Source organism: Peromyscus leucopus, chromosome 3 (genome assembly GCF_004664715.2).
Source record: "Peromyscus leucopus breed LL Stock chromosome 3, UCI_PerLeu_2.1, whole genome shotgun sequence".
Lineage (NCBI taxonomy): Eukaryota > Metazoa > Chordata > Mammalia > Rodentia > Cricetidae > Peromyscus > Peromyscus leucopus.
The window spans coordinates 62,394,055-62,410,057 of NC_051065.1; the positions used below are offsets into that span (position 1 = coordinate 62,394,055).

General features: G+C 37.6%; 1 protein-coding gene across 17 annotated transcripts in view; it reads right to left on the bottom strand.

Annotated features, from left to right (window-relative positions):
* The window catches only part of Kmt2c (lysine methyltransferase 2C), a 231,185-nt gene that overhangs the window by 60,286 nt on the left and 154,896 nt on the right, over positions 1–16,003 (bottom strand). For all 17 annotated transcript variants that reach the window (XM_028879484.2, XM_028879492.2, XM_028879494.2 and 14 more), the window contains 3 exons: positions 13,619–13,738; positions 11,763–11,893; positions 4,602–4,770 (listed from right to left, as the gene is read on the bottom strand). In XM_028879484.2, the coding sequence (XP_028735317.1) occupies positions 4,602–4,770; positions 11,763–11,893; positions 13,619–13,738 (420 nt within the window). The remainder of the gene's footprint in view (positions 1–4,601; positions 4,771–11,762; positions 11,894–13,618; positions 13,739–16,003) is intronic.

Sequence of the window (16,003 nt, forward strand, 5' to 3'; positions counted from 1 at the left end):
AGCCAGTCTACATAGTGACACTGTTTCAAAACAAATAAAATAAGACCATTTACATTTAGAGTTACTATAGAAAGGAGTTTCCTAATTAAAGTAATTTTTGGTTGTTTTCCTGACTGATTTCATTGTTGGTTATCTTTCTCAATTATTTAGAGAGCTAAATAAAACAAAGGAAAAAGTAGGTGAAGATACCGTAAACATATGGAAATCAGCTATCCTAGCTGACACAGAAAACCAGAGTGATTAAAGAAATCACAGGGAAAGTCAGATATAGCAGCTGCTGCAAGCCAGGGCAAAGTTTTGAATAAAGCGGTGAAGCCTAGGTTTTACTGTGGAGGTTGAGGGGAAGTATAGGAATACTGGAAGACAAGCAGAACAGAATGATGGAGAAAGGCAGGGTGGGAGAGGAGCATTAGAAGCCAGGAGACCTTGTGCAGTGTGAATGAAAGGTAATTCAAGTTACCACTGCATGGTAGAAAAGTTGAAGTAGTTGAAGTTGACTTTGGGGTTTATTTTGAAAGTAGAGACAAACCTATAGATAAGTAAAATGAAAAGAGAAAGAATCTAAAAGTTTTTACCTAATTAAGAAAGAAAATAGTGAAGCTCTTAGTAAGGCTATCTATCACTAGATAGATACCTTAGCCACTTCACTAAAAACATGTGAAATGTTTAAGCTTTCATGTGTATTTTAAATAAAGGCAAAATTTCTTTTTTAATGGCATAAAAATAACACTCCTGGGGTTAGAGAAATGGCTCAGTGATTAAGAGCACTTTTTGCACTGGCAGAGGATACAGGTTCAGTTCCCAATACCCACGTGTCAGCTAACAACCAACTATAACTCCATTTCTGGGAGATCCAATGCCCTCTTCTGGCCTCCGTGAGCAGTGTACACATGGTGAACAAAACATACAAGCAGACAAAATATCCACTTACGTAAAAATAAATAAATCTTTAAAAAAAAATACACACATGCCTACACACACAAACACCCCACAGGATTGAGGATATGGCTCAGTGATTAAGAGCATTTGCTCACCGGGCAGGGAGGGGCGGGGCGGGGGGTGGTGCACGCCTTTAATCCCAGCACTCAGGAGGCAGAGCCAGGCAGATCTCTGTGAGTTCGAGGCCAGCCTGATCTACAGAGAGAGAGCCAGGAAAGGCACCAAAACTACACAGAGAAACCCTGTCTTGAAAAAAAAAAGGAAGGAAGGAAGGAAGGAAGGAAGGAAGGAAGGAAGGAAGGAAGGAAGGAAGGAAGGAAGGAAGGAAGGAAGGAAGGAAGGAAGGAGAGAGAGAGAGAGAGAGAAAGAAAAAGAGCATTTGCTCTTGTACAGGACTAGGTTTGGTTCCCAGCAGCTACAATATAGTTTACGACTATCTATAGCACCAGTTCCAGGAATTTCAAGCTAGCTCTCTCTCTCTCTCTCTCTCTCTCTCTCTCTCTCTCTCTCTCTCTCTCTCGGTATATATTAGACGTACATACATGCAGCTAAAACATCCATATTTGTAAATCCTAAACATTTATATACACATTTATTTAGACTTCAATTTAAGTACCTGTATGAAATACTTTATACAAATTGGTATCTTTAAAAGAAAAAAATTTCAGCTATGAAGGGTTATCTATGGTTGCTCGTGTGTGTGTGTGTGTGTGTGTGTGTGTGTGTGTGTGTTTGCATATGGAGAGGTGTTAAAGGCCAACTTCAAGTGTCATTCATCAGGTTCCACTCACCTTGTTCTTGGAAATAAAGTCTTTCACTGGTCTGAAGTTTGCTAAGTCAATTGGGCTGGCTGTCAACAAGCTCTGGGGATCTTCCTATTTCCAATTTCCCAGTACGGGGGTCACAAGCATATATAACCATGCACAATTTTTTAACATGAGTTCTGAAATCAAACTCAGGGCCTTTAGCTTACAGGGCAGGTGCTTACTAAAAAAAGCCCTTTTGTTTTTAAGTAATTACAATCTACTATAAAAAATTATATCATAAATTCTTTAAAGACTAGGTTTTAAAAACTTTATCCGTGGGGCTGGAGAGATGGCTCAGTAGATAAGAGATCTGGCTACTCTTTAAAGGGACCAGGTTCACCTCCTAGCATCCACATGGCAGCTCACAACCATTTCAAGTTAAACTCCAGTCTCTGGGGATTTGTGCCCTCTTCTGGCCTCCATGGGCATCATTTGCAAACATAGCACACAGACATACATTCAGGCAAAACATCCATACACATAAAATAATAATAAATCTTATTTTTGAAAAAAGTATGAACTTGTCTACATTAAATAAAATGTTTAAAAAGGCAACTTTCATTCATTAAATTTATGTATAACTGAAAAATCTACATTTATGTTTTGAAATTATGCAATTCTAGTCTTCTAAGTTTGGCCTTACTATAAAATCATCACGACTTAAGAAATGTTATGTAAGAAACACATCAACATCTGTCCTATCCTGTGTCCCCATACAACTCAGACCTTATCCTCACAAAATTCAAGTGCAAGTAACTTCCATTTAACTCAAGTCACATGTCATATTTATAACATGTTCTTTGAAATACCTAGTCATTATACAATGTTTAAAACGTATGAATAAGAACTAATGAGTACTTAAAAACCAACATAAAATAAAACAAAATATTTTTTGTTTGAATCTAGTAAGACTAAACAAAAAGCATGCTCCATCTTTCCATTCGCCTTTGCTTTGATGATGCAGAATCACTGTTATGTGTTTAAGGGATAAGACTGCCTGCAGCTACTTCAAGGAAGTCCAATCAAAAGTAAAAGTTTGCATATATTGTAATTTGGAGTGTAGGACAGCCCTAAAGTTACAAAAATCTCCAGGTACCCAAAACCCTTATCTAGTCATTTGTTATTGCATATAAAAAAACAAAACCCTACAGCATAAGAAAGTCAACTGAATTTCCTGACAGGACAATGCTGGGTTAAAAAAAAGCTTTAATTACTTAATACTAAAAGTCATTATTCAGTACATGTCTACTTAAGATTTTTTTCTCTAAAATGGGTTTATAAAATTTAAGCCTAACAAATGGCAAAATAAGCCTGCCAGAAAAATACTGCACTATAACTAATAGTACTGTAAGAGTCTAGAAGAAAAAAAAAGAAATAACATTGTGATTGTAACTCTTACACTGACATAAATACTTAAAAACACATGTGCTCCCTTTCTTTCCCTCACTTTATTTTTTTCTTAATGAGGCAAAGGTCTCATGCTGCTCAGACTGCCTTTGAACTCACTACTGCTTCCACTTCTCAAATGGGAACATAGGCACATGCTACCTCATCCAGTTTAGGATTGGCTGGGTATCAAACCCAATGGTTCATGCATGACAGCCAAAGATTCACTAATTGAGCTACATCTTCAGCCTCCTTCATGACTATTTTTTAAAATTGCAATTAAAATTTGTATAGATAGTATTTATGTGCATCTCTGTATCACATCCCATGCATGTGTAAAGTAGAAGACAACCTCGAGTGTCATCATCAGGAAAACCCGCCTCCCTTCAAAATGGAGTTTCACTGGCTTGAGCTCAATAATTAAGCTAGAATGTCTGGGGCAGCAAGCCACAGTGATCCTCCTGTTTCCATATCCTCAGTATTGGGATTACAAGTAAACACCACCATATCCAGAATTTCCATATGAGTTCTAAGGATCAAACTTGGGTCCTTGTAACTGCAAGGCAAACTATTTAACTACAGAGCCATCCCCCAGCTCTACCTCTTCTGATTTTTAATAGTCCCTTCATTTCCTACTTCTGTACAGCGGTTCTCAACAACAAGCAATTTTGTTCACTAATGATTTAAGAAAACTGAAGACATAGATACATTTATTTGTTTACGTTTTTTTGGAAACAAGATCTAACTATGTAACTCTGGCTATCCTAGAACTTACTATATAGACCAGGCTGACTCAGTCTCTCAAGTGCTAGGATTAAAGGTGTGCATCACTATACTCAGGAGAAATTTTTGATGGTTATGACCTCAGGAGGTCAGAAGTGACAATAAATGTACTGCAAGACACTGGAGAGCCCCTTTTCACAACAATAAACTAACTGGCACAGAGTGTCTGTCAGTGGTGAGAAACTACATGTGTATATATCACACTACCTACAAATAATTCTGAACTGTGGACATTCATTTTGCAGCTTTTTGTTTATTTTTCAAGACAAGATTTCTCTGTACATCCCTGGCTGTCCTGGAACTTGCTTTGTAGACCAGACTTGCCCTCAGATTTAGAGATTGGCCTGCCTCTGTCTCCTGGGATTAAAGGCATGTGCCACCACTCCCAGCTTCATTTTGCAATTTTTGACACATTACAATTTCTTTGGGTTGTGTAACTGACATTGTCCATGGGTAAAGCATAAACTGAAAGTCTTCTCGCACAACTCCTGATTTTGGTGATTATTAAACTACAAGTCGTTTGAAAAGTCTTACAGAACTTTCTACTTAAAAAAAAAAGTTGTGTTTACCAAATAAAAATTATATTTCAATAATGTATATGAGATTAAACAGAAGTATTTAAGGTGGTTAACTAGAAGGTAAATGACATGTGGCATAAAGAAAATACCTGTGAATTAATCTACGTACCCTGAGTTCCAGGTTTTGCTGAAGCAGAAGATGAACTCAGTAGCGGATCTGAGCAAGGATCCAAGAAACTTGTTTTATATGAAAGCTGAGATGCATCTTCTGATAGATTATCTAAACTCAGCTTGTTTTGTCTGCTGGTATCTAGAAGATCTTTTCCAAAAAATGCTTCCTAGACAAAGATGAGCACATAAGAAGATTATTAGTTCTAAATTCTATAGAACTATCAATATCCTGTCATCATTTTGACAAGAAAAACTTTGCATTTAACAATATGAAAACTAAATACAGAAATATACAGAGATCCTGTTGAATTTGAATTGACTATGTTAAATTAATTTTGATATCTTTCTCAAAGTTAAACAAATATAAACACAATGTGTCAGATGTCTTTATAGAAACCACAAAATAATTCATTTTTCAGAGACTAATCTACAATCAAATTTTAGAATTAATGGATGTTTTGGTGTTATTGGCTCTTTAATTCATAGCACAGGCATAGGCACAGCTTTATGAATGCCATCAGTATTTACAGATTACCTACTGAGGATAACACAAGATTCTGATCTATTACTTTAGGATCTGCACACCTCTAGTGTCTGCAGTAATCTCATGCTGAAGCATATACCCACATCAGAGGACTTATATACTACGAATCTGAAGGACTTCAGCCCATGCATGGAACATTTGTGAGCTATAAAAGGCTGCTGGCATTCAGTTTATCTACTGAGATGAACAGTTCTCCTTCAGAGGGGCAGTGCTTCAAAGTGAGTTCTTCTCAGAACTCCTCAAGATCAACACAGAAGATGAAAAGAGAATCTCCGGACTTCCCTTCATTTGTTTCAACCCAGCAACCCTGAATTAGCAGATTTTCTACTCTGTGGCCTCTCTGGATAAAGGATTCCAGAGAGTTTGCAGGAGCTAGTAACATGTATCATATACCTGCCACACACACATGAATAGAAGGTTCACAGGAACTCTTTTTCATAACTCTAAGAAAAATGGCCCCAGCATCCATAGCAGGTAGATAGGGCAATGTTCATACTACAAAATGAAGGGGGGGGGGAGTAAACTGTGTTTCTTGCAGCACTGGAGAGTGAAGCTGCAAGTTGAAACTCAGGCTTTATACGTTAGGCAAAATGTTTTCCACTGTGGTATATCCCCAGACTGAAATAAAGATTTTAAAAGCAAATAGAGTGGACTTGTGAGATAACTCAGCAGATAAAGGTACTTGCCATAAAACATGACAATCTCAGTTCAATTCTTGGGAATCACACAGCAGGAGAGAAATGATTTCTGTAAGTTGTCCTCTGACCTCCATGTGTGTGTGTCATGGGATATACAAGTACACAAAAATATTTAAAAGCATATAAACCCATATTAACAAAGAAAAGTTCTGAAATATATAACCAAAAGAAAGAAGGCTAAAACAAGGTCAAACAAAATGTACAAATGAAGACTTATGAAGAATATAAAATAAATTACACAAAATTTGGGGGGGGGGCAGAAAATGTTTGTGCTACCTGGTTTTACATCAACTTGACACAAGCTACACTCACTTTAGAAGAGGGAACCTCAATTGAGAAATGTCCCCCATCAAACCTATGGTGGGTTTCCCTGACTGGCAGTTGTGGGAAAGCCAAGCTCACTGGGGGTGCTGCCAACCCCAGGCTGAGAGGCCCGGGGACTATAAGAAAGCAGGTCATGGAGAGCAAAGCCAGTAAGCAGTAGCCCTTCCTAAGGCCTCTGCTTTAGCTCTTGCTTATAGATTCCTCCCTGACTTCTCTTCTATTGAGTGTGCCTTGAGAGTCTTAAGCTGAAATAAATCCTCTCCTCTCCGAGTTGTTTATAGCTATATTATTTTATTACAGCAATAAAAACCCTAACTAAGATAATGTTAATAGTACTAATTTCAGAACAGGCATTGGAGGGCTGAGGCATGGACTCAGTAGTGAAAGTGCTTGCTACACTAGTGTACAGAACTGAGCTAGAATCCCCAGAATCCATGTAATACCAGCACAGTAGCACATGTCAGTAATCCCAGTGCACCTACAGCAAGATGGAAGGCAGAGATGGGAGAATCTCCAGATGCTCATAAACCAGCTAGTATGTTATACACAGTAAAGCAGCAGAGAACCTGTCTCAAAAAAGATGCAAGGTGAGGAGCAGTATTTGAAGTGGTCCTCTATTCAAATACAATGACACACTTGCATAACCCCAACACACAAACACAAACACACACACACACACACACACACACACACACACACACACACACACACACAGGATTGAACTCTGGCAGATATTTTATATCTTACTCAAATTTTTCAGATTTTCTAAATGAATAAGCTATTTCACTATGAAAATTTTATTTGAAAATCTACAAGGCTATAATAATAAAGAATGCTAAGAGCATAAAACATCTTTATGTTTAGAAATCAATCACTGGTGTAATCCCGTAAGTATAAACGTCAGTAACCTAAGACCACCATTAACAATATTTCTAATGACTCATGATGGCTTTCTTCAAATTTACAGTTTGTAATACTCTAATGAATTTGGTAAGCTTTACTGATTTTATTTGTTCCTCTGTGTAATCCTGACTGTCCTTGAACTCAGAGATCAACCTGCCTCTGCCTCTGCTTCTGCCTGGGATTAAAGGTGTAAATTTTTCATTCCTTAGAGTAAACATCAAAGCGAAGCTCCATGTAGTTTTCAACTAGACATTGTGAGTACAGACCTAGGACAAGATCTCTTTACAGACACATGATGACACACGCACTGAGGCACGTTTGGATATAAAAGACAACTTGTAGGGGTCAGTTTTCTCCTTCCTTCCTCATTGTGGTTCCAGGGATCTAACTCAGGTCATCAGGCTTAGGAGCAAGAGCTTTTACCTGCTGAGCCATCTCAACAGATTAAGATTCGATATTTTTAGAGGCTCCTTTAAAACCAGACTTATTGGCTCTTACCTGTAGTTCCAACACTACAAAAACAGAGCCAAGAAGATAAGCAGTTCAAGATCATCCTTAGCTACACATCAAGTTTCAGGCCAATCCAGGCTACATTAAAACTGTCTTTAAAAATAAACAAAATACAAAAATCAATTAAACAAGCACACATGCATCAAAAAAAAAATTTTAAAAAAAAAAGCAGGAAAGGAAAAAATAGCCAAGAAAGAGAGTATGTTTAAACGCTCTTTTGAAAACAGCTGGCTTCGCCGGGCGTTGGTGGCGCACGCCTTTAATCCCAGCACTCGGGAGGCAGAGCCAGGCGGATCTCTGTGAGTTCGAGGCCAGCCTGGGCTACCAAGTGAGCTCCAGGAAAGGCGCAAAGCTACACAGAGAAACCCTGTCTCGAAAAAACCAAAAAAAAAAAAAAAAAAAAAAAAAAAAAAAAAAGAAAACAGCTGGCTTCTATACTATATAATCAGCTAAAGGAGTTTCCTAAATATGGATTACAGATAACAAACAGACCAATAGGTGAAGGAACAGATAACTTTCTCAGTACATCCCCAAAAGAAAACCACGAAAAGAGGTAAGGGGCCCAAGTGTGGTAGTGCATGCCTTTTATCCTGGTTATTAAAAATCTAAGGAACCCAATTTATTTATATGCCATTCACTTATATTAGAAAGTGAACATGGGGCTGGAAATGGAAAGATGGCTCAGTGGTTACTTGTTACTTTTCCAAAGAGTCCCAGCACCAATATGGGGGCTCACAACTATATGGAACTCTAATTCAAGGGATCCAACATCCTCTTCAAAAAAAAAAAAGAAAGAAAGAAAGAAAGAAAGAAAGAAAGAAAGAAAGAAAGAAAGAAAGAAAGAAAGAAAGAAAGAAAGAAAGAAAGAAAAAATATCAAGAGCCAAGTATAATGGTATATATTTTTTAATCCCATCAGTCAGGAGGCAGAGGCAGACAGATCTGTGAGTTCAATGGCCAGTCTAGTCTAAACAGTGAGTTACAGGTGAGCCAGGGCTGCATAGTGAGACACTGTCTCAGAGGAGAAAGACAGGGTATGGGGTATAAGGAAGAGGAAGGGGAAGAAAAAGGGGTAGGGAAAGGGCAAGAGGAGAGGGGAGCAGAGGAGAGGAAGAAAGCAGGAGAGGAGGAGAGAAGAGGGAAGGGCAGGGTAAGAACAAAGAAGCACATAAAGACCATCAACCCCCGCCCCCCGAAAGTATTTTTCAACTGATAAAACTAGGGTAAAAAAAAAAACAGTACAGGAGCTGAGGAGATGACTCAGTGTGTGAAATGCTTGTTATGTAAGTATGAGGATCTATGTGAGATGCCTAGGCACCCAAGATAAAGGAAGAGGGTCTGTAACTCAAGACTGAGTGGGTATAGGAGAATTAGCAGAGACTCATTAGTCAGTCAGAATGGCCAAAACATGAGCGACCTCTAAGCTCAGTGAAGATACTCTATGGCAAAAATTAGAAGTGGGTGGTGAGGCAGCTCATCAGGTAAAAGCATTTGTTGTACAAGCCTGACAAACCAGATTCCATAGTGGGAGGGGAGAACTGTCTCACCAAAGTGGTTACCTGACATCAATGCCAACAATATAGCAGGCACCTCACACATAATAATAATAAATAATACTAAGATGGAAAGTTTTAGAGGAAGAAATCAGATGTGAATTTCTAATCTCTCTCTCTCTCTCTCTCTCTCTCTCTCTCTCTCTCTCACACACACACACACACACACACACACACACACACACACGCACAGGTTTCCTATTCATATACACACCTATAACAGACACACAGAGTCTAATTGAAAGGATAAGCTCTGTAATCAGCATCTAGACAGTTAAGAGCCTAGTAGTCTAGGGGCTGGGGAGATAGCTCAGTAGGGAAAGTGCTTGCTTCATTAACATGAAGATCTAAATTCAGTCCTTAGAATCTATGTTAAAAATTCTAGTGGGTGGTCTGGAGAGTTGGCTCAGAGGTTAAGAGCACTGGCTATTCTTCCAGAAGCCCTGAGTTCAATTCCCAGCAACCACATGGTGGCTCACAACCATCTTAATGAGATCTGGTGCCCTCTTCTGGCTTGCTGGTGTACATGCAGGCAGAACTATATACATTTAAAAAAAAAAATTCTAGTGGCCTATGTTTATAAATCTAGTGCTGGCTACACCTGGGGCTCACTGGTCAACCATCCTAGCTGATTCAATGAATCCCAAATCACAATGAAAGACTCTGTCTAAAAGTCTAGTAAGTAAGTAAGTAAATAAATAAATGAATAAATAAAGGAGGACAGCTGTGGAACTGTCAAGGGTCAGTTTGAACTGTCAAGATTGACCCTTGACCTCTACACACAATGAATGTGTATTCACATCTATACTTCTACAAACACACAAATATATACACACAAAGTTAATGACAGTAATATAATTACTAAAGAAGAAAATTAAGCAAGGTACCTTGTAATTAAAAAGGTATTTTAAGACAAACACGTAAGGGGTGTGGTGGCACACTTGGTGGGGAAAAGCAGGTGGATCTCTGAGTTTAAGGCTAGCCTGGTCTACAGAGCTAATTCAAAATAGCCAGGGCTACATAGAGAAACCCTGTCTCAAAAAGACAAACATGTAATCACTAGCGGAATTTTAAAGTTAAAAAATATAAGTAACATAATTAAGGTTAAAAAAATATACATAATTTAAAACCTTGTTCTGGCCAGGTGGTGGTGGCGCACACCTTTAATCCCAGCGCTTGAGAAATAGAGGCAGGCGGATCTCAGTGAGTTCAGGAACAGCCTGGCCTACAGAGTGAGTTCCAGGAAAACTAGGACTGTTACACAGAGAAACCCTGTCTGGAAAAACAAAACAAAACAAACTTGTTCTGTATCAATGGAATAGTGTTAAATGCTAAAATTAAGATAGATACTTAAAGATCATGTATTCCAATTCAGTTTTTACCCATGAAGAAATAAAGAAGTGGAAAAAATAAATAATGTACTAAGGAACCAAGACAAGGATGTTTACAATCTATATCCTGCCTCTAACATAACATTCTCCCTAATATATCTTTAAATTCTTCTGTGACTTAATGTTTACAATAGAAACTAGAGCCGGGCGGTGGTGCCTTTAATCCCAGCACTCGGGGGGCAGAGGCAGGCGGATCTCTGTGAGTTCGAGGCTAGCCTGGACTACCAAGCGAGTTCCAGGAAAGGCGCAAAGCTACACAGAGAAACCCTGTCTCGAAAAAACCAAAAAAAAAAAAAAAAAAAAACTAGAAAGATTTTCACTTTTCTCTTTTTTTGTAGTCTACATTGACCAAGAATATTTTCTTCATAATTATAGATGTCTTTTGGAAAGCAAATAACAACAACAACAACAACAAATGTTCAGTATAGCCAAGCATGTTAGCAAATACCTTGTAATGTAAAAACTTAGGAGGCTGACTCAGGAAGATCAGGAGTTCAAGGCCAGTTGGGACTTAATAGCAAGACCCTGTATCAAAAATTTAAAATAATAATTCTTTGACTTAAGTCTCTCATTAAAAAGTTCTATATGTAGTTAGCAATTCTTAAAACTATGATTTTGGCTGCTGAGAACTTTTTCAATTAACCGCAATAAATTGTATTGATATATGGAAATATCAAAACGAGTCGGGTTTGGCATGTGCATATATATGTATTGTTTTAAAGAAGAATTTCCCATCCTGAAAGTGTCTTTGTTACAGCCAACAGCACATTTAAAATTGAGAAAGTATCCTGAAAGTGTCTTTGTTACAGCCAACAGCACATTTAAAATTGAGAAAGTATATGAGAGAGAGAGAGAGAGAGAGAGAGAGAGAGAGAGAGAGAGAGAGAGAGAGAGAGAGAGAATACAAACTTCATTGGGCTGGGACAAAGCTCAGTCCAGAGTAACTGCCTGTGTTCACAAGACTCTGGCTCTGATCTCCATGACTTAATGTGCACACATACACACATTACTTCATGGGGAAAAAAAAAAAAAACATCAAAGCACACACAAAAGCAAATTATTCATTCTTTGATGGAGCCTAGTAAAGTGAATGTCATTTATGACAATCAGGGAAAAGTACACAGAAGGAGTAGAATGTTAACAAAACAAGCATTAAAAAAGAAAAGAAAAAAAAAAACACCCTCAAAACATTTCCTAATTAGCAAACCAGGCAATAAAATATGAAGCAGAATATTACTTGTAAATAAGCAGGAAAGGTTTCTTCGAGCTTATTTTTCCTTTTTCGGTATCTCTTCTTTATTTTTTCAGTGCTTTCAGCAACAGAAACAGGCTCATCAACTAGAGTATCTGGTAACTGCTCACTCCAGCCTGAAATAAGAGCCATGTTTATAAATATGTGGCACTTACTTTCCAATACGCATAGTTAGGTAGAAACAAACAAGTTTTTATATCATACAAAGATCTTAAAGCACATTTCTAAATTTTAAACACCTTGAAAATTCCATTTCATATCTATTTAGTATTAGTACAATTCCTATCCTTTCTTTTTGGTGGGGGTGAGGGGGAGGGTTAGGGCTGACCTGGAACTTACTATGTAGACCTGGATGGCCTTCAACTCACAGAAATCCACCTGCCTCTGTCTCCCAAGTGCTGGGATTAAAGGTATATGCCACAAGGCCTGGCTCCCATTCTTTCTAAATGACTAGCATTCCCATGCAAAGCAAAAACATGATTTCCTAAACAGTACATTAACAGATTTCAAAGGATGAAAACACCAGATATTCAGAATTATGAGGAAATGGCTATTTATAAACTCCTAAAGAAAATTTAGTGGATATGGATAGCACTTTTTTTGCAGGTAACACAGTTTGCTAAAAAAAAGAAGTACAACCATACCAATCTAAACCACCAAAGCATTAGAATTACCTCCTGCAGTGCCCATAACAAGTAATTGTCATAGAATTTGAAAAGCTAAAAAACCAAATGCCTCCCCAGAAAACTCACAAATGGGACTTGGGCCCTAAAGTTTATTGCAGTAAAACAAAATAAAAACAAACTTGAATTTGTATAACATGGGGGCGGGGTGGTGCTTGAGGATTTTAACGTAAGTAACCCTAGGAAAGTAGGACCTCAAGCCTGAAAGAAATTACCTTCAATGCAGCTATTAAAAACTCTAAACAATACCCCTCACACACCTCACCAAATATCATGGACTCACACCTATGAAAACTTGAGCCAAAATGAATCTTTCCTTCCATTAAAGGAAAAAGAAATCTAAACAGAGAATAAGTCCCCGCACCCAAAGAAAGGACTTTCTAGAGAAGACAAAAATGAATAAACAAACAAACAAACAAATAGTGGCATGCAGGCATTCATGTGGACAGAACACTATATACATAATAAATAAATAAATCAAAAAGAAATGCTTTTAAAAAAAATAAGATTTGTTGGGCTACCCAGTCACTTTCAATTAAATTAAATACCCTGTAAGTTTAAGTAATATATTAAGTCACTACAACAAGCAAAGAGAGGCCTTTGTTAAAGTGGACAGAAAGTATCTGATAAAACTAAGTAATCCCTGTATTCTTCTTATTTAGCACAGGAAACATTTAGCACAGGTAAGGTCTTAAAGTCCTAAAGAAAAGGTGAGTTGTACAGCGCATCAGAGAATGTGAGCTTAGCACTGCAAGATCCTGGGTGCTGTCCAGAGCAGTGAAGGGAAAGCAGGGAAATGGTGGTGTGTGGCTGTAATTGCAGCACTGGGGAGGCTGAGACAGGAATATCATGAGTCTGAGGAAGTCATAGGCTATGTAGGGAAATGGCCACCAGCCTGAATGATAAGACTAGACCCTATCCCTCCCCCGACACAAACTAAAACAAACACCCCTACAAAAAAAAAAAAAAAAAAAAAAAAAAAAAAAAAAAAAAACTCAAAAGAATACACTCTTTTGAAACCAAACTCTACAGCATTCAAATACATCTTTCCACCAGAAAGAAGCACAAGACAGTATGTAGCAGCATCATTTTAGTGACTGCTCATTCCAACAGAGTATCAATCCTAAGGAGTTAAATCAAAGAAAATCAGTACTATACCATCATCTCTGCTAGATAACTGCTCAGATATAGAACCTGAAGAATCTTTTCTGATCACCGATCTTTTGGCTTTTCCTTGTCCTGTTCGACTTCTTTGTCGTACCATAAATCCACCAATACCTATATAAAACAGAAATCACGTTAAGTGATTCTCTCTCTCTAGAATTCTACAGCAAGAAGAATAGTTTTGTCTTTAATGGTGAACTTTTTTTCTAAACTCAGTTGTATGTTTAATATAATTTAATAATCTCATTTTTACATGTGTATGGGTATGTGACATGGGGGCCCAAGTGCATGTGTGGGAGCACACGTGTGTGTGTGTGTGGGGGTGTACGTAAGTGTGCACATATGTGCATGTGGAGGACATAAATGAACCACTGGATTTTATCCTTGATCTGTCTTCACCTTATAAATTGTGGCAGAATATTTCACTTGAAACCAGAGGCTGCAGATTCAGGATCCCTTGTCTCTTGACCCCTGAATACATGGATTCGGCAACATGGAAGCCCACCAAACTTTTACAAGGCATTGAGGACCCAAAATATGGTCAGTCCCCATGATTCCATGGCAAGCACTTTACCTGTTAAGCAATCCCTCCAACCTTAAAAATCTCATTTTTCCTTAAGTACAAGAAGGTGCAAGTAAAAATATATGTCAAAGTCATTGTTAGTACTTACATCAAACAATAATTATAACTCGCTAGTGTATGGAAAGAATTACTTGCATTTCCTCTTCTAGATAAGACCAGAGTACACACTAAATGGAATACAGAGCTTGAATATTAAGAACTGATTGATACATCTCTGCTTGCCCTTCTGTAATTGTTAAGTTATACCTCCTGAGAAGAGCACAGCAGACTGCATGCATGGTGAGTATGAAAACTGAATGAGAATACACTAACACTCATTGATCAATATAACTTCAGCGGTACTATCTGGCTATCCCATGTCAGAAAGGCAAGAAGTCACATGACACTTGAATCTCTGTAGCTAGGAAAACAAAATAACTAACTAAACTTGGGCAAGTTATTTTACTCTTCAGTACATTCATTGGTAAAATAGGTATAATACACAGCACCTATTCATATCATAAGTATAAGCAAAATTAAATCAGTAAAATGATTAGCAATTTTAACAGTGCCTGGCACTAAATTGTATATGCTTTTGTCATGATCTGTCTAGTAAAGTGCTTTGCAACACCCCTCAAATAAGGGAGGTCACCCATTTATGGCAGAGAAAGACAGACTAAAACAGCGTTAAAATTCTAAAGGGAATATACTCTATCTAAAAACATAAATATATACTCTGAAACATAAAATTAAAAAGACGTGAAATCAGTTGCTATGACAGATGTGTCACTGACCGTCTTGGAGAACACAAATGGAAAGTTTTCACCTACAACCAAAAGGAATCTAGAATGTTCTTACCAGTAAGATACAATCCACCAAAACAGAGATTGCATTAATCTAATACTTCATAACTGAAAACAGACATTAATAAATTAGCCTTGAAAAACCTACATCTTCTGATGAGAGATTTCAACACCTTTTTTACTCTAAGATTTAAAAAAAAAAAAAACAAAAAAAAAAACCCATGAAATAAATACACTAGGAAAGCAAGAATTTAGGGGTAGAGAGATGATTAAGTGGTTAAGAACACTTACTCCTCTTGCAGAGGACCTGCCTGGGTTTGGTTCCCAGCATCTACACAGCATCTCATAATTCCCTCTCAATTCCCAATTTTAGGGTATCTGATACCCTCAAGTGTCCATGGGCTGCTGAATTCATGTGGTGCACATAAACTCACACTTGCTTACACACATAAATAAAAATGAACTAAAAAAAATTTATTTAATTACTCATAGTATGAATTGCACTACAAATTCAACAAGATGTTTTGTTTACCTTTGTGTCTGCATAATTACTGAAGGGTGTTTTATTTTTGTTGGTTCTTTTTGTTGTTGTTGTTGTTTTTGTTTTGTTTTTTGTTTTTTCGAGACAGGGTTTCTCTGTATAGCTTTGCACCTTTCCTGGAACTCACTTGGTAGCCCAGGCTGGCCTCGAACTCACAGAGATCCACCTGGCTCTGCCTCCCAAGTGCTGGAATTAAAGGCGTGCGTCACCACCGCCCGGCATTACTAATGTTTTAAACTATTAGAAAATGAATGCTTAGAGGAGAACTAATTAAGTACAGAAAATACATGAATTGCTTTAAAAGATGAACATAAATAAAAACCAACTAAGTAACATGTTTAATAAATGGTTAACATTTGGGATAAGGATTTATTGTCAAGTAGTCACATTTTCAATGTAAGGAATCTATCAGTTCCATATAAGATGCTACACATAGTCTTGGTTATTTGAATTATAAGTCATTTTTATTGCTG